Raw genomic sequence first — 19398 nt, forward strand, 5'->3', positions numbered from 1 at the left:
TTCCTTTTTGTTGCCCTTGTTATTGGATAGGACAGAGAGAAATGGAGACAGGAGGGGAAGACAGAGAGGGGGAGAGAAAGACAGACACCTGCAGACCTGCTTCACCACTTGTGAAGTGACTCCCCTGCAGGTGGGGAGCCGGGGCCTCGAACCGGGATCCTTATGCCGGTCCTTGCGCTTTGCGCCACGTGCGCTTAACCCGCTGCGCTACCACCCGACTCCCTCAGATTTTCATAGTAAGAGATGACAGCGTTCTCCCACGTCTCTGGCCTCTGTCTGTCTTCTTCAGAGAAGTGTCTGTTCAGATCACGCGCACGTTCGTCGTTCGTCGGGTGTTACTTTTCTCATCATCCCCGTTTGGGTTTTTTTCCTAGCCTCGCATCACGGTGATCAGAAAAGACTTTCAATATGACGTCAGCTGTCGTGAGTTTAAGATGCTTTTCTGTCCAGCATACAGCTGGCCCTCGGAAATGCTCCTCACGTGCTAGAGAATGTCTAACTGCTTCGAGGATAAAGGTCTCTCTCTGTTTACTGAGTTCGTCTTGTCAGCCACTTCACTGAAGGCCCTTAGTCCCTGGAGGGTCTGCTCTACGCAGTGGGTCGTGCTGTGCTGCCAATGCATTTCTTGAGGTGACACCTTTGTGCATCATGCACACCTGTGTCAGGCGCATGGGTTCCGAGGGTTCCAGCGGGTGAGTTCCCACGATGGAGTGTTACTTGGATCACAAGCCTTATCTTCTTAAGAAAGCCGGTCCTTAAGCAAACTCGATAAGGTGAGGCAAACCAGACACGTTTTACAGGAGAGAGAGAGCAGAGCACGTGTTACAGGAAGAAATCCTTACTGACCAGGTGGTGACTTCATTACTAGGCCAAAAAAAACCTGACTATTGACTCAAAAAGATTTTTCTTTTTTCCTAAACAGCAGAGTTGAACAGCAGAAAGATGGGCATTTTTCTAACAATATTGAGAAAAACCCTTCCTCTTCTAATACCGGTGCTGGAGGGAACGAACTTCTCGCTAATGCAGAGAGACGTGAAGGCATGAATTACCTGCCCGGTCCCAGTAAGGTAGATCATAGGTACCTTCAGTTTTTTTCTTTCTGGAAAAAAACAGAAGAAAAAAAAAGTAACAAGTGCAAATTCACTATTAAAAAAAAAAAAAAAAACACTGCAAACCAAACAGCGCAGTTAATGATTAGGCGAGTTAATGATCCACTCACTGATTCACCCAGGGAAGCCGTCCATTTCATCTGGCTCCCGGAGCCGCCATGCGGGAGCTGGTGAGATTCTGGACTCTATCCGCAGGAAACAACTGGCTACCCACTTAAGTCTCACACAAGAAATGGGGGAAGAAGTCTCAAGATTAAAAAGACACTAAATCAAATCAAAGACTCGGCCTTGACATGTGGGTTATTAAGCTGGGTGTTGATTTAGTTTGCATTCAAGTAAGATTTAAAGAAAAAAAAATCAGCTGACTAAGTTTACAGAGGCAATGATGAAGACACACTTATCTTCCGCATTCTTCTTTTTTCCAGCATCACCTCTCTTTTAGGGTTCTTTGCCAAAGAGATTTACGTAGATTTTTCTTTCTTTTTGCCTCCAGGGTAACTGCTGATGCTCAGTGCCTGCACTACAAACCCACTGCTCCTGGAGGCCATTTTCTCCCCCTTTTGTTGTTCTTGTTGTTGTTATTGTTACCATTGCTGTCATTGTTGGATAGGACAGACATAAATGGAGAGAGGACAGGAAGACAGAGCCGTGTCACCGTCCTGCGATCGACTGCTCGGAGGGGCACCGCTCCATGACACCTCCACACTCTCCCTCTCTCCGGGACCCACGTCGGAATGGCTCTCTTCAGAATCTAGAGCCAGCTGGCATTTCCCTGGCGTCTTCCTCTGGCCCCACAACAAGGAGGCTGCACAATATCCTGCCTGCTGCTGCTGCTCTGTGCCCACCTGGCCTCCCCCCGCCGACCACTGCTGTTCCTTGCAGACCAGACCAGACCAGACCAGACCAGGCCGCACCCGGCTCAGGGGAGATGGCGGGTGGCTAGAAACAGACCTTCATGCTGAGGCTCCAGGGTCCCGGAGCTAAGCAGCATTCTGGTCCCTATCTCTGCATCTCTCTCACTCATTAGAATATCATAAAATACATCGAAGAGACTTATCTCTGCAGCCAAAGAGAGGCCGTCTAATTACATCAGACGGCTCCTGAAAGAGCTGCAGCAATACAGTAACAGCGACAGTCATAGGAGGGGGTGTCAACACCCCACTCTCTCAGCTGGACAGATCATCCAGGCAGAAAATCAGCAAGACAAGAGGGAGCTCAACGAGGAGACAGATAAGCTAGAACTACTGGACATTTTCAGAGTAAAGAGGGTGATTTTGATGTTTTCAGCCCATCTTGGATGGAGTGTGAAGGAATCCTGTTAAGTGAGATCAGTCAGAAACTGCAGCAAAGGTGGGCGCGAGGAATCACATCATTGCAAGACTGGCCAGCTCCTCATGGGGCGCGAGCGCTTCCACACTGCGATCATCCTCTCTGGCATTATGCTATTCCACTGCAGAATACTGTGCCCCAGGATGGTTCCGTAGCCCCCATGTCCACTTGGTCGACTCCAAATTATATTCCTCCATGAGGATCATTTCTGGAACCATCCGTTCCACCCCAGTTCCATGGCTGCCAGTTCTTAGCCACATCGCCCCGCCAGATATTTGTCGGGATGCGGCATCATCTAAGTTCATTTCCCACCTCTACCTACGCTCGACCGGACCTGCCAATATACGCGGATATCTTCGCCCACCCTGTCCAACACTTGACGTCTCGTCACCCAACATGGTCCCCTACGCCTACACTGAACTTCTCTGTTCCAGTCTCTTGGAAACAGAGCTGGCAGTCAGCTGAGGTAAAGAACAAACACCTCATCACAGACCCCTGCGAGCGTCCACCCGGCTTTGACCTAGCATGTTATGACTGGGCCCTCCTCAATCGCTATCGAACAGGCCATGGCCGGTGCGCCGCTATGTTCCATCGCTGGGGAGCCAGAGACGACCCAAACTGCCCCTGCGGCTCCAGACAGACTATGACCCACATAGTCAACGACTGCCACCTCTCCAGATTCAAAGGAGGTCTCGAAACGTTACATCAGGCTCAACCTGATGCTGTTGACTGGCTACGGAAGAAGGGCAAACGCTAGAAGAAGAAGTCAGAAACAGAAGGATGACTAGGGGAGGATCTCACTCTCAGGCAGAAGTTGAAAAACAAGATCAGAAGAGAAAACACACAACAGAACCTGGACTGGAGTTGGTGTATTGCACCAAAGTCAAAGACTCTGGGGTGGTGGCGGGGGGAGAGTACAGGTCGTGGAACGGGATGGCAGAGGACCTAGTGGGGGTTGTATTGTTGTGTGGAAAAATGAGAAATGTTGTGCGTGTACAAATTACTGTATTTACTGTCGACTATATAACAATCCCCCAATAAAGAAATAAAAGCAAACAAACATCAAAAAAAGACTTCAGATAACACAATATATATATATATATATATATATATATATATATATATATATATATTCTTTTTTTTTGTATTGTTTCCTAGCACTTTATAAACAACTCAAACTGTATAAAAACTCACTTCAGGTCAAAGAGATAGCGGCTTGCCTACACAGGGCACTGGCTGTGCCAGGCACATGACCCAAGTTCGGGCCTGGGCCCCACTGCACCGGAGAAAGCCTTGGTGTTATAGTATCTTTCTCTTTTTAAGTCAACTCAAACAATTATTTATTTTTAATGAAAGAGAGACAAAGAGAGAAAGATACACACAGAAATCTATCAGAGCCCTGTTCAGCTCTGGCTTGTGGTGGTGCTGGAGATGGAACCTGGGACCTTGGAGCCTCAGGTGGGAGTGTCTTTTGCAGAACCATTTTGCTATCTCCTGAGCTCTTTTTCCGTCTCTATTTTAATGTTTGTTTGTTTGCTCTTTTTCCTCTGTACAGTAAGTCAACCTGGAATGGTGAAGCCCCAGTTATGAAAAGAAACAACATTCCTCTCAGTCAATTCTGCTGAATACTTTGGAGGTAGTAAGCATGTCTCACTCTTTTCGGAATGTGAGTAAACATCTACTATTATTACAGATGCTCTGTGTATGCATCACGGCAGACTTCTTCTCTCCTCGGGATTCCCGGGTGGCCTAGGACACTGACCGGAACACAGGGTCCACCAACAACAGGGCAGACGGGGGGACTCTGCGTGGTGCTTTCTGATGAGAACAGGGGAGAAGCATGCTCTTTCTCTTTTTTTTTTTAATATTTATTTTATTTATTTATTCCCTTTTGTTGCCCTTGTTTTATTGTTGTTGTTGTTATTGATGTTGTCGTTGTTGGATAGGACAGAGAGAAATGGAGAGAGGAGGGGAAGACAGAGAGGAGGAGAGAAAGACAGACACCTGCAGACCTGCTTCACCGCCTGTGAAGCGACTCCCCTGCAGGTGGGGAGCCGGGGTTCGAACCGGGATCCTTATGCCGGTCCTTGTGCTTTGCGCCACCTGCGCTTAACCCGCTGCGCTACGGCCCGACTCCCCGAGAAGCATGCTCTTTCAGATGACTAGATGCCTTTCTCTGAAAAGGGGAGCTGTGGCCCACACGTGCAGACGTCTCCACACGGCCGAGCAGGGGAAGTACTGATGCACTCACCTGTTTTTCCAGTGCCAGCCGCACACCAGTATGAGGAGGAGAGTGGTGACAACCATGGCCAGCACGGGCACCAGGACCGCAGCCAAGGCTACCTCTGAAAACAGACCGACAAAACCACACGGTGACATCAGTGCTGAAATCATGCAGGAGAAGAGTGGAGACTAAGGGGTCGGGCGGTGGCACACCTGGCTGAGTGCACAGGCTACAGCGCACAAGGACCCGGGTTCAAGCCCCCGGTCCCCACCTGCAGGGGGAAAGCTTTGCGAGTGGTGAGCAGGGCTGCAGGTATCTCTCTGTCTCTCTCCCTCTCTATCATCCATCCGCTCCTCTCTTGCTTTCTGGCTGTCTCTATCCAATAAATAAAAGCAGATAATTAAAAAAAAAAGAATGAAGATTAAACTATCATCATTCAAAGCACTACCACCCTCAACAATACTACATACGAAACAGCACTAGCCCATACTTGAGGACGCAAACACTTCCACGGGTGCGTGAAACAGTAGTCTCCCCATCTCTGTATCTACTTAGGGGTTTTCTCCTGGAACAGGACGGCAGAGGAGGACCTGGTGGGGGGTGAGAGTGTGACGTGGAAAACTGAGAACTGTCACACATGTGCCAAACACTGTATTTACCGGTGACTGTAAACCATTCATTCCCTGCAATAAAGAAAAAAAAAAGTTGAATATGGGATGATCCCGCTCATAGACAGAGGCTGAGAAATAAGATCAGAAGGGAAAACACAGAGCAGAACTGGGACTGGAGCTGGTGTGCTGCGCCGAAGTCAAGGACTCTGGGGTCGGGGAGGGTTCAGGTCCTGGAACGGGATGGCAGGGGAGGACCTGGTGGGGGGTTGTATTGTTATGTGGAAAACTGAGAAATGTTGTGCATGTACAGACTATTTACTGTCGACTGTCAAAATTAAATCTCCCAATAAAAAAATTAAAAAAAAAAAAAAAAGCCCAGAACCTCACAACACAACCCATACAGCTGGAAGGCCAGGTGAACACAAAGTGTTGGGGGGGAGGCTATCCTGAGTCCTGAGGAGGTAGGGGTTGAGGGGCCCCAAGGCTGCTGAGTGATGCGGGCAGAAACTGGAACAGCCTGGAAAAGTCAGACAAAATATTTTTTTAAAGGGTTAAAAAATAACCACACCTGGTTAAGCATAACCACACCTGGTTAAACATAACCACACCTGGTTAAGCATGCACACGTGACAGTGCACAAAGCCATGGGTTTGAGCCCCCGGTCCCCACCTGCAGGGGGAAAGCTTTGTGAGTGGTGAAGCAGGGCTGCAGGTGTCTCTCTCTCTCTCCCTCCCTCTCTATCACCCGCTCCCCTCTCCATGTCTGCCTGTCTCTATCCAATAGAACAAAAGAAGAAGAAGAAGAAGAAGAAAAAGTCAGACACAGCTTATTCCCAAACTGCTAACAGAAGTCCTCGCCACTGACTGGGAAAAGGAACGAGAAACGGAGCGCCCCCTTTTGAAATACCTGCTGCCCACCGTGGGCGCATCCTAAGCGGGGTGGGTGATCCCTGTGTGTTGGGGGGACTGTGACCATCTTGCCAGGAACGTCCACCTGCCTCCCCAGCCGCCCCGCCTGCCCCACAACATCCATTAATGAGCCGGTCGCAGCGCCACCTGCCGGTGGACCAGAAACCACACACCCAGACCACGGAAACACATGGTCACTGGGAAACCCAGATTGACTTCAGGAAGCTATTCATTCCAACAGGTCCAGCCAAGGCCAGCCGGGGGCGCACCTGGGTGAGTGCACAAGGACCCGGGTTCAAGCCCTCGGTCCCCACCTGCAGGGAGCAGGCTTCATGAGTGTTCAATTCAGGGCTGCAGGTGTCTCTCTCTTCCTCTCTCTCCCTCCCCCATCCTCTCTCAATTTCTCTGTCTCTATCCAATATTAAATCAATATATTAAAAGAAAAGTCTTTAAAAGAAACCAGTTCTAAGCTGCCAACAAACGACATACAAATGCAAATTAAGGAAACCAGGAAGCTCTTCACCAAAGAGTTAAGAATCTCACCAAGAGAACTCTGAAAAGAAATAATAAAAGAAAAATAAAAGAAACCCTCAGCATAAGGAGGCTTACTTAAGGGGCCTTGTGGCCAGACTAAGCCAACTTGAGGGCAGAATAGCAGGGCTGGCGGACAAACCACCACACTCCCGGAGTGCGAAGCGGCTGAAGAAGAAATGTCCATGAAAAATGGGGTGGGGGCACAGGGCCTCTCAGGTCCTGGAAATGGCCCTCAAGGGGGGGTGATGGTACTTTGCAGACACCTATTCTTACCTGTCACGGCGAGGTAAGAAACTTCCCCTCCCCCCTCAAAAAATATGAAAAAAGAAATTGTACCTATGCGCCAACAACTTCCAAATTAAAAAAGGCGGGGGAGAGAGTGTTGTTTCTAATACCTTCTGCTTTCTGTGAAGTTGAGTGTTGCTATGCACTCTCCCCCGCCGGGAGAGCTGGTTTAGCCCCTGCTAGTTTCGCGATTCCCCTTCTCCCTGCCCCCTGCCCTATGTACTTCCTGAGGAGGAGAAGGATGCAGGACAGATCTGTGCGGTGATTAGTTTAGGAGGCCCTCTCTGCCGCCGGAGGAGAAAGACAGAGAGCACGTGTTTGCCCGCTCGTGAATAAAGATTAAACTGCGTTCTCAGCTCAGCCGTGTGTCTCTGGTCGTCTCTGTTACCCGCCCGTGAAGCCAGCCCCCGGCTAAAACTACAGTTGAGAATCACTGAGAGTCGGTGAAGATCTGAGCAAAGAGTCTGAAAACTCTGGAGAATGTTTGCAATTGTTACTGTGACAGAAAGAACAGTTAACAGGGAAACAGGCCAGCTGTACTCAGGGCCCTCTCCTGAGGGAGGTTCTACAGGTAAAAATGGAGAAACAGACCCATGACCAGAGATCATTGCTCAGGAAGCGCTAAGGACATGTGCCAGTTGCCTAAAAATTACGTTGAAAGTGAAAAGAATATTGAGGTTCAGATGGAAGCAACTCAATTTAATCAGAGAAACAAGTTAAAAGGATTATTCATGGGCGGAGAGCAGTCAGCGTCAGGGTTCTGCAAAGAGACTCTTGGGCCTGAGGCTCCAAAGTCCCAGTTTCAAGCCCCCACACCACCATAAGCCGGAGCTGAGCAGGGCTCCGGAAATATATAGTTAAAGATTTTTATTTACTGGGGGCTGGGTGGTGGCACACTTGGTTAAGCACACATAGTGTGAAGCATACATAGTGTGATCACATAGTGTGATCCGGGTTTGAGTTCCTGTTCCCCACCTGTGGGAGAGACGCTTCATGAGTGGTGAAGCAGGTCTGCAGGTGGCTGTCTCTCTCTCTCTCTCTCAACCCCTCCTCCTCTCTCAATTCTCTCTGTCCTGTCAAATAAGTTGAAAAAATGGCCACAGGAGCAGTGGATCTGGAGTGCAGACATTGAGTTCCAGCGATAACCCTGGAGGCAAAACAAAAACAAAACAAAACAAAAAACCCACCTCAATTATTTATTTATTAGTGAGAAAGATAGGAGGAGAGACAGAAAGAACCAGACATCACTCTGGTACATGTGCTGCTGGGGACTGAACTCAGGACCTCATGCTTGAGAGTCCAGTGCTTTATCCACTGCGCCACCTCCTGGACCACAGTTAAAACAAATTTATTAGACTCCTATATATTACTATCCCCAAAGACCTGAATTAAAAGCATCTGCACATTCCTCACCCATCTCTTTAAGCTTATAGGGAAGCCAGTTCTGGAAGGAAATACTTTAAGGACATCTCCAATATTCCCACTTTAAAAAGGTTCCCACTTAGATTTTAAGATGAACAATACTTTAAAATGACCGTTGTCCCAGTGCAGGTGCATGGCGTGGATTCTGCCCAAACACGCACTCTGGGAGCTGTAAGAAGGGCTAAGTGGGCCATCTGCCACGGAGAAGCCTTTCTTCTCTCTCGTTTTTTGCCAGCTTCGTGAACAAGAAATTAAGACTGTTGGGAAACAGCTTAGAAGATAAGAAGAAAAGGAACTGGTGTGAAAAGTGAGAAAGATTTGTCTAAATCCTGATTTTTGAAAAATAAGAATAAAGTTCTATGTGGCAGTAGTTACTGTGGATAATTAGCCTTCATTTCCAACAGTGTCCTGAAAATGAGCATACACACACACACACACACACACACACACACAAGCACACACACACACACACAAACACACACGCACACACACACACACATTATCTGTCTACACTGAAACTAGTTCCTTTAGGACACAGATGTTCTTTAACATTTTTTTTAATTAGTAAAAATCAAAGAACTGCTCATCTCATTTGTTAATATGTTCCCATTAGTAACAAAACCTGAAACTAAACTGTACTAAAACACTTACACATTTTAAAAAGAAATCCAAGACTGTTTAGTGACTGAGTTAATTAAGAGTGTTTTTTAAAAGAGTGTTTGTTTTACTAAAATAATTTTTTTGCCTCTTCCTTTTTTTTTTTTTGCCACCAACTCCCCTACACCAAGCAAATTAATATAGAATCAGAAAAAAGTATTCCCTACTAATTACTTATTTTGCTGTACAGAAAAAAAAAGGGGGGGCTGTTTAGGACAAAGCAAATATCTCTAAATATTTAAAGAAAAAGTCTCTATAACTTAAGAGAAATGCAGCTCTTTCCCCCCCTAAGAAGTGAATCAATTTTTTTGGCTACATTTAAAATTAGAGAGGACATTTCCCTCTCTAAATATCCCTGGAAACTTACACTAAAAACACTATCACAGAGAGGCAACCTTGGAGTTTGCATACCTTTGGTTATGTTTGGAGTTATGGTAGTATTTTTAATATCTGGAGTGGCAGTTGTCTGTTCTGTACGTGCAGGAAATTCATTCCGACTCCGAGGTTGTAGTGGTTGAGAGAGTTTTGGAGCACGACCTTAAAAAAAGTATTTAAAAACTCTTTATTCTCTGGGAGTATATCCTAAGCAGCCAATCACACCCATCCAAAAAGATCTGTGTGCACCTGTGTTCACAGCAGCACAATGTGTAATAGCCAAAACAACCCAGGTGTCCAACAACAGATGAGTGGCTGAGCAAGTTGTGGTCTATATACACAATGGAATACTACTCAGCTATTAAAAATGGTGACTTCACCTTCTTCACCTCATCTTGGATGGAATTTGAAGGAATCCTGTGAAGTGAGATCATCCAGAAAGAGAAGGATGAATATGGGATGATCCCACTCATAGGCAGAAGTTGAAAAATACCATGACACCAACCTGACCTCCCTGGGCAGACGCCCTCCCCCATGTGTCCTCCTGGAGCCTCCCCTCCCCAGAGCCCTGCCCCACTAGGGACAGACAGACACAGGCTGGGGGTGTGGGTCCACCTGCCAACACCCATGTCCAGTGGAGAAGCAATGACAGAAGCCACAACTCCCACCTTCTGCTCCCCATAGAGAATTCTGGTCCACACTCCCAGAGGGATAAAGAACAGGGAAGCTTCCAATAGAGGGGATGGGACATGGAGCTCTGGTGGTGGGAATTGTGTGGAATTGTCCCCCTTACACCACAATCTTGCTGACCGTTATTAAATCACTAATAATAGTAAAAAAAAAAAAAAGAAGTTGAAAAATAAGAAAACACAAAGCAGAGCGTGGACTGGGGTTGGTGGACGGCACCAAAGTCAAAGACTCTGGGGTGGGGGGAAGGTTCGGGTCCTGGAACATGATGGCGGACGAGGACCTAGTGGGGGTTGAATTGTGATGTGGAAACTGAAATGCTACGCATGCACAAACGACTCCCTTTTATTGTTGACTGTAAACCATTACACCCCCCCCCCCATAAAGAAAAAACTTAAACAGTCCGCAGTGAACATCTCAGACCCGCAGCCCACAGCAGGTCTGATGGGCAGGCCGGAAGGAGCAGCCTGACCATAAACGTCTGGGCGTAAGGACTTCCTAAAAGTTATTCTTAACATCTGTCATGTCTGAAAGAGGCATTGTGGTTCCATCTGGACTCTATAGTGTTTTCAAAATTACAGGTTGATATCTGAGGCTGGTACTTTGTACTCAACAGATCTTTGTTGAATAGAAGAAGAAGAAGAAAAAAAAAAACCCCTTCATTCTCTTATTTGTATCAACTTGATTAAAATAGTTGTATCGTGATCCCTGCTTACATGTATGGATAACTAGACCCTGAGTTCGGGGAGTGTCAAAGTCCGCGTCTCAGCGGGCTTACCTCTGGCTACTTTAGGAGGGGCTGTCGTGTTTCTGAGGTCATTGCTGTTCCGAGGCGCAGGCCGGCCTTGAAATATGGGTTAGAGAAGTTCACACATCTTACTCATAAAGATCATCGTTAAAAGCGGTCATTTTTAAAAGCCTCCAACATCTCCGAGGTGACTTAGTTTACATGATGATTTTACATCTTAGGGAGAAAACCATGAAAGAAGAACGGGGAGCAAGACGATGCTGAAAGCTGGGCAAGGCCGCCATTGGTGGGGAGGTGGGGATCTCGCTCAGTGAGTCCCTGCAGAAGCGTTTACGTAGGCCTTTCTGCACCAGAAGCGTTTACGTGGGCCTTTCTGCACCAGGCGTGCGGTAGTTTGGGAAGGCCGTGACAGAAAACAGTCTTAAAATACCACATACAACTGAAGGAAGCTGATCTCACCTTCAGACAGTTCAAAAGGTATTTTGAGTAAGGCTGTTCTCTCTCTTTTTTTTTTTTTTTTTTGCCTCCAGGGGCTCAGTGCCTGCATTACAAATCCACTGGAGGACATTTTTTTTTTCTCCCATTTTTGTTGCCCTTTTTGTTGTTGGATAGGACAGAGAGAAATGGAGAGAGGAGGGGAAGACAGAGAGGGGGCTAGAAAGACAGACACCTGCAGACTTGCGTCACCACTTGTAAAGCGAGTCCCCTGAAGGTGGGGAGCCGGGGATTCGAACCGGGATCCTTCTGCCGGTCCCTGCGCTTCATGCCATGTGCGCTTAACCCGCTGCGCTACGCCCGGCCCCCTGTAAGGTTGCTCTTCAAATCATCGGTGCTTATGTGATACAATATTCATACCACACGAGATCTGCTTTAAAGATCACGAGGGTGGACGCTAGATTTGAAGACAATCTCAATAGGCTCACCGGTCAGCTACGTTGGCTCTCTTTTCATTTGCAATTGTGGAAAAGATAAGTTTTCTTATCTCACTTCTTAATAAGAGAGCTATTTTGTGTGTGTGTGTCCCTTTCTGAGAAGAAATCATAGCTGAAACGCTCGCACTATTACTAAGGACTCCTTCTGAGGAGACTCCGATTATTCTTAATTGGCTCTGTGAAAATAACTCGAGTTAAATACGCTGTTGTTATGGAGAAGCAATGACAGAAGCCAGACCTTCCACCTTCTGCATCCCACGGTGACCCTGGGTCCATGCTCCCAGAGGGATAAAGAACAGGAAAGCTGTCAGGGGAGGGGATGGGATACGGAGTTCTGGAGGTAGGAACTGTGTGGAGTTGTACCCCTCCTATCCTACGGTTTAGTCAGTGTTTCCTTTTAACAAATAAAATAATAAAAAAAAACCAAGGGCAATAAAAGGAAATAAATAAATGACTGTGAAATAAATAAATAAAAGTGAATAAAATCAAATAAACACGCTGTTTTTTTACCTTTAGGGAGGAACTGGCACCCCAGTAGCTCCATCTTCATGGCGATTTTCTGCTGCCATCGGATAGGATTCACTCGAACGAAACGAGCAATGATGGGTGGCAGAAAGTTATTCCGCACATCCTGGTGATAATCTCTGTTGCCTTGAAATATCTTTAAAAAAAAAAGAAAAAAAAAAAAACAAGAAAAAAGTCGGCACTTTACACCACGACAAAGTCGGGCCTGGCGTCATGTCTGTGCTGTACAGGCCCTAAAGGAGATCCTCACAGCCTGACCGTGCGATGTACTTTCTAACAGGGCGAACCGGTCCTGACTTGGAGAGACTGCATAAGAAGCATGCCTTCATCCCCCAAATCGTAAGAGGCAGATGGCCAATAAAACCCTGTCACCTGGGGTGGGGGCTGCAATGGCAGTCAGACAGCACCAAGTGTTTAAACGCGTTTCTTTTCTTTTCTTATATATATATATTTATTTGTTCCCTTTCCTTGCCCTTGTTGTTTTATTGTTGTAGTTATTGTTGATGTCGTTGTTGTTGGATAGGACAGAGAGAAATGGAGAGAGGGGGAAAGAAAGACAGACACCTGCAGACCTGCTTCACCGCTTGTGAAGTGACTCCCCTGCAGGTGGGGTGCCGGGGGCTTGAACCGGGATCCCTATGCTGGTCCTTGCACTTGGCACCACGTGCACTTAATCCACTGCCCTACCGCCGGACTCCCGATCACAGTTACTTAAATCATCTTTTCCTTCAAAGTAATGTAGTTAAAGTGAGCAGGTCAAAGTTGAAAACTCTAAAAAAACTGAAGAAAAAATATTCCTGGGTCTAAAGATCCAGGTTTTACAAGGGTTTTTTTTTTCCACTCAGTCATCTGAAAGGAACTCCAAAAACCTGTGCAAAAAAGGCCCACAGCATAAAGTTGTATCTGTCATTTGTTTTTTCTTTTTTCTTTCTATTTTTAGTTGGATAGGATGGAGAGAAACTGAGACAACATGGGGAGAGATAGAAAGAGAGAGAGAGAGAGAGACAAAGTAAGACAGAGAGAGACCTGCAGATCTGCTTCCCTGCTTGTGGAAGTTCCCCGCTGCGGATGGGGAGAGCGAGCTTGAACCCAGGTCCCTGCGGTTCACTCCGTGAGGCGTGCCCCTGCCGGCCCTGTGTCTGTGGCTGCTCACAGACCCTTCACAGCTTACCCCAGGTCAGTCACTGTGCTGTGGGGGAGTGGAGAGGTGGAGGGGCACTTCCCGCAGTGGGAAAGTAGGGAGTCATGCTGAGATTACGGAGGGAGAAAAAAAAGTCGGGCAAAGTAGAGACACAAATAGACTTTTGATAAAGAAAGTGTCCTTTGAATTTGGGTCCATCCTCCCAGAGAGATAAAGAACAGGGAAGCTTCCAATGGAGGCAACAGGACACAGATCTCTGGTGGTGGAAACTGCATGGAATTGCACCTCTGTTACCTTATAATGTTGTTAATCATTATTAAAATCACTGATAAAATTTAAAAAGACAGGGAGATAAAATACCCCCCCCCACACACACACACAAAGAAAGTGTCCTTTTAAAAATAATGGTAGTGAACAAATTATTCTAAATTCTACTTAGATCTTAAGTAGTTGAAAAAAAACGCCGGTCCCTGCGCTTGGCGCCACCTGAGCTTAATCTGCTTTGCTGCCGCCCCAACTCCCTGCTGATTTTATTTTTAAAGGAAATCATAAATGGAGCAGATAAGGTCTTAGAAGACAGGCTTAAATCTGGTGGGGGTTTCCTTCCTCCCTTCCTTCTGGGGGGCAGAGCGGGAGGGGGTCCGGCTGAGGTCTTGGCCGTGCATGGCCCCTGTCCTGCCCACGGAGAGGAGACTGCAGCGACAGCGCTTCTGGTGCCCAGTCTGGAGCTGGCTCTGGCGTGTGTCTGCACAGAAGGGAAGGAGAACATACTGGGCTGCTGGGAAAGTCCCGGTGCCTTTCTCTCTTGTGTGCAGGAAAACGGGGGGTGGGGTGGGGGGGAGGCAGGTGCCTTTTCTGACAGCTCAAGGTGCTGCTCCTGGGCCCACAGCAGACCCCTACCGCCACCTGCTGGACAAGCCCCAGGAAGACAGCCCCTGGGTGGGACTAGCCCCGGGTCTCAGCAGGGCTGGAAACAGGCTCGCAGAACGGGAGCCAAGTGTGCAGCCCGCCGGCCAGTGACAACCACCACCTGAATGTAGCATCTTCTAACTTAAGAACCAGGTTCCAATCGGAAAAACAACAACAACGACCTTTCCCCACTGCCTCTAGGTCCAACCACTTAGGCATTTTCTGAAGACTTTAAAATAAAATGGTGTTTTGAATTACTTAAGGGAAAAGTAAATATTTTTGATCAAGTGATTTTTCAAATATTGTAGCTTTTTTTTTTTTTTTTTTTTTTTTTGCTTGTTTGTTTTGCCTCCAGGGTTACCTCTAGGCTGGGCCGGCACCACAGACTCACTGCTCCTGGTGGCTGCTTTTTCCGTTTTATAGAGCAGGACAGAGAGAAGTTGAGAGAGGAAGGGGAGACAGAGAGGGGGAACGAAGGGGCCAGGCTGTGCGCACCTGGTTGAGCGCACACACTGCAGTGCTCAAGGACCTGGGTTCAAGCCCCTGCCCCCCACCTGCAGGGGGAAAGCTTCACGAGTGGTGGAGCAGGGCTGCAGGTGTCTCTCTGTCTCTTGCCCTCTCAGTCTCCCCCTTCCTTATCAATTTCTGTCTTTATCCAATAATAAATATATAAAAGATTTTTAAAATCTTGAAAAAAAAAAGAGGGAGAGAGAGAGAGACCTGCAGACCTGCTTTGCCACTTGTGAAGCATCCCCTGTGGCAGGTGGGGAGCCAGGGGCTCGAACCTGGATCCTTATGTGGGTCCTTGCGCTTAGTACTATGTGCACTGAACCAGGTGAGCCAGCACCCAGCCTCTTATGGCTGCTTTCTTCCCAGTGGATTTTTGTGGATGAAGATCATAAAATTCTAAGGCTATGTCAATACCATTCATTTCAATTTATTTTGAAATTAAAAGCATTTCCACACTAGTAACCTTCCCTTATCTCCCCAGACATTGCTCTGAAGTGAAATAGAAGCAATATGTGCAGCCTGTGACATTCGTGGAGTGGGAATACCAGCTAAATATCTTATTTGAAAACACACACACACACTCACTCACACACACTCACACTCACTCACACACACTCACTCACATTCACTCACCCAAACACACACACACTCACACACACTCACACACACTCACTCACACACACTCACACTCACTTACACACTCACACACACTCACACACACACTCATACACACTCACTCACACACACTCACACACTCACACTCACTCACACACACACACACACACTCACACACACACATCACACTCACACACACACTCACACACACACTCATACACACTCACACACACACTCACACAATCACTCACTCATTCACACACACACACACACTCACACACACACTCACACACACACACACACTCACACACACACTCACACAATCACTCACTCACTCACACACACACTCACACACTCACAATCACTCACTCACACACACCACTCACACACACACTCACACACACACACACTCACACACTCATACACACTCACACACACACTCACACAATCACTCACTCACTCACACACACACGCTCACACACACACTCACACACACACACTCACACACACACACACACACTCACACACTCACTCACACACACTCACACAATCACTCACTCACACACACACACACACACACACACACTCACACACACAATCACTCACTCACACACACCACTCACACACACACACTCACACACACACACACAATCACTCACTCACTCACACACACACTCACACACACTCACTCACACACACCACTCACACACTCACACACAATCACTCACTCACTCACTCACTCACTCACACACACACACACACACACTCACAGACACTCACACACATTTGGGAGATCTTTCCGCATGTTGGTTGGCCTCTTGGCCACCCCCTTTCCCCACCAGAGTTATTGATGGAGTTCAAGTCCTACACAACTTCACCACTTCTAGGAACTGCCTTCTTTTCTCTTTTCTTTTCTTTCCTTTTCCTCTTCTTCACATTGAGGGTGAGAGGCAGAAAGGGGTCGAGAGGGACGAAGACGTGGAGAGCAAAGGAAAGGGGAAGACAGAGAGGGTCTCAAAGAGAGAGACGCCTGCAGCCCTGCTTCACCCCTCGCAAAGCTTTCCCCCTGCAGGTGGGGGCCGGGGGCTCCAACTCAGGTCCTCGTGCGCTGTGACGCGTGCGCTCAGCCAGGTGCGCCACGGGCTGCCCCGTAATTTCAAACTCAGATACAATGTCTGCCTTCCTTGGGACCAGAGACACCCCCACTTTTAAGATCCTTGTGGCTGGTCATAAACCAAGAAGAGTAAGGAGTGGCCCCTCTGCCTACTCTCCAGCCCCGTCCTCTGCCTGGTCCGTCCAGAGCTGCGGGCTTTGCTACCAAAGTAACTCACAGCCACCTTACAGATTAAGGGCATTCTTGCGGTAGGAATATATATATGTTTTCTAAGACAAAGGCAGTGAGGTACCTTGATATGAGATTTCAGATCCAAAGGATCTACACAGGCCCCCGGTCCCCACCTGCAGGGGGAAGCTTCTGCGAGCGGTGAAGCAGGGCTGCAGGTGTCTCTGTCTCTCTCCCTCTCTCCCTCCCAATTTCGCTCTGTCTCTATCCAATGATAAATAAATAAAAATGTTTCAAAAATCTATGATTCAATTCACTCTTTCCTGTGGGCCTTTTGTTTCTTGACCCCTTCTTTGACAAGCACTGACATCTGCAGTGACTGGAACCTCCTAGTTGATATGAAAAACGTTAGGGACAAGGAGTCAGAGGTTCCTCTGACGAGTATCTTCACACGTGTCTGCACGATCCATCCTAAGAATTAATGAAGGACAAACAAAGAAGCAACAGGAAGTGCTTAGTCCTTACAATCACCAAAAAGGACATAGACTCCCCCAGCCCTGAGGTCAGCAGCTAACCACCTCTAAGCAGAAGAGGGAGTTAATGTCCAACGACGGTTGCAGTGAAAGACCGTCTCTGGCTTTACCTTGTCCTGCTCCACGCCAGGCTCTCTGTACGTGCTCCATCTGTGCCCGTCGTCACTGTATAAGACCCTAAAGGCTGACACATAGTAATTATGTTCTACCATGGTGGAGCCTGTGGTCACAATGCCTGAAGAATCAATGAAGACAGTTCTCGTTAGCGTCCCGTCTGAAGTCTGCTCAGTATCAAAGCCTAAACCTCTAAGATTTTCTATTCAAATCTTACTGCCCATGGCATATGACCCGATCTAAATGCAAAGTCTCATTCTTATAGAAACCAAATGCTTGACTCTGTTCACTTGTAGAGACAGGAAGAATGACAGGTCAGTCTTTGGGAAAGAGGGAGTCGGGCGGTAGCTCAGCAGGTTAAGCACAGGTGGCGCAGAGTGCGAGGATCCCGGTTCGAACCCCCTTGTTCCCCACCTGCAGGGGGGAAGCTTCACGAGTGTTGAAGCAGGGCTGCAGGTGTCTGTCTCTCTCCTTCCCTATCTCCCCCTCTCCTCTCAACTTCTGTCTCTATCCAATAATAAATGAGTAAATAAATGTTAGTAGGAAACCAAATACTAACCTCTCCCTTCTGCCATATTACATAAAATCAACATCAGGGGAAAAAGAAAACACACTCAGAGAGAAATTTAAAATTGCACGATACACATGCAGTGGCCTTTCTGAGAAAGTGTTAGCTGTCACCGGGTTTCCAGGTCAAATCGGTCTTGCTAGGTACTCGAGGAGTTATTTCTCACCTGTGATCTTCTTTTCTCTGTTCAGATCTACTTGCAGCCACTGGTACTCATCAGTGGCAAACGCGGCCCACGGAGGCCCGGGTCTCTTGAGCCTGGCCTTTGCTGGCTTCCAGCTGTTCTCGCGCCCCGTGTGGTCCGTCCACTCTAGCGACGACGACGCTGTGATCTGCGGGTCAGCGATCACGCCTGACTCCATGCCCAGCGTGCCGTAGCAACCTGAAGGCGGAAAGCGGAAAGCGGCAGCCTGACTTCCAGATACGGAGAACAGATCCGTACCAACTTATTGTCTTTTTATTAATAAAATGTTTTTTGTTTTTATATTTATTTTATTTATTTTTTCCCTTTTGTTGCCCTTGTTGTTTTATTGTTGTAGTTATTATTGTTGTTGTTGTTGGACAGGACAGAGAGAAATGGAGAGAGGAGGGGAAGACAGAGAGAGGGGGGGAGAGAAAGACAGACACCTGCAGACCTGCTTCACCGCCTCTGAAGCGACTCCCCTGCAGGTGGGGAGCCGGGGTTTGAACCGGGATCCTTACGCCGATCCTTGTGCTTTGCGCCACCTGCGTTTAGCCCGCTGTGCTACAGCCCGACTCCCTAAAATGTTTTTTCTAATGTATTATCTTTATTGGATAGAGAGTCAGAAATGGAGAGGGAAGGGGTGACAGAGAGGGAGAGAGACACCCGCAGCCCTGCTTCACCACTCGCCGAGCTTTTCACCTACAGGTGGGGACCGGGGGCTTGAACTCGGGTCCTTGTGCGCTGCGGTGTCTGCGCTCAACCAGGTGCGCCACCGCCCGGCCCATCGACTCATGCCCTGTGCGCCCTTAGTGCGCGTACACTGCGTGGCCAGGCTGCTGCAGCAGGAAGGCTCCCGCCTCGGGCAGGCGCTTGTCTGTCGGGCATGTGTCTGCGTGCACTCACAGACAGGGCTGGGGGTGCCCGTCCCCCGGCTGCCGAGATGTCACGTGCTCCAGGGCCACTGTCCTGCCCCAGCCAGGCCCACCTGTGTGGTTGCTTCCGTTTCCTCACCTTAGTGTGTGCGCGTGCGTGCGTGCGTGTGTGTGAGGACTGAACATCATGCATGACAAGATGACACGGGTCACTGTGTGCACGGACAGGAGCTGAAACCCCTGCTCCAACCTGCAGGGGGGGACGGACGGACACGGCACACGTCAGGAGAGGTGAAGCAGGTCTGCAGGTGTCTAGCCTTCTCT

The 19398-nt window shown here is 48.1% G+C and overlaps 1 protein-coding gene across 1 annotated transcript in view; it reads right to left on the reverse strand.

Annotated features, from left to right (window-relative positions):
• Positions 1–19398, reverse strand: part of DCBLD2 (discoidin, CUB and LCCL domain containing 2) — a 135882-nt gene that overhangs the window by 6092 nt on the left and 110392 nt on the right. Inside the window, exons 10-16 of the mRNA XM_060171012.1 lie at positions 18185–18400; positions 17447–17571; positions 12332–12482; positions 10920–10985; positions 9491–9616; positions 4690–4783; positions 1050–1099 (exon numbers count right to left, since the gene is read on the reverse strand). Coding sequence (XP_060026995.1) covers positions 1050–1099; positions 4690–4783; positions 9491–9616; positions 10920–10985; positions 12332–12482; positions 17447–17571; positions 18185–18400 — 828 coding nt within the window. The remainder of the gene's footprint in view (positions 1–1049; positions 1100–4689; positions 4784–9490; positions 9617–10919; positions 10986–12331; positions 12483–17446; positions 17572–18184; positions 18401–19398) is intronic.

This window comes from Erinaceus europaeus, chromosome 14, assembly GCF_950295315.1.
Source record: "Erinaceus europaeus chromosome 14, mEriEur2.1, whole genome shotgun sequence".
Classification (NCBI taxonomy): Eukaryota; Metazoa; Chordata; class Mammalia; order Eulipotyphla; family Erinaceidae; genus Erinaceus; species Erinaceus europaeus.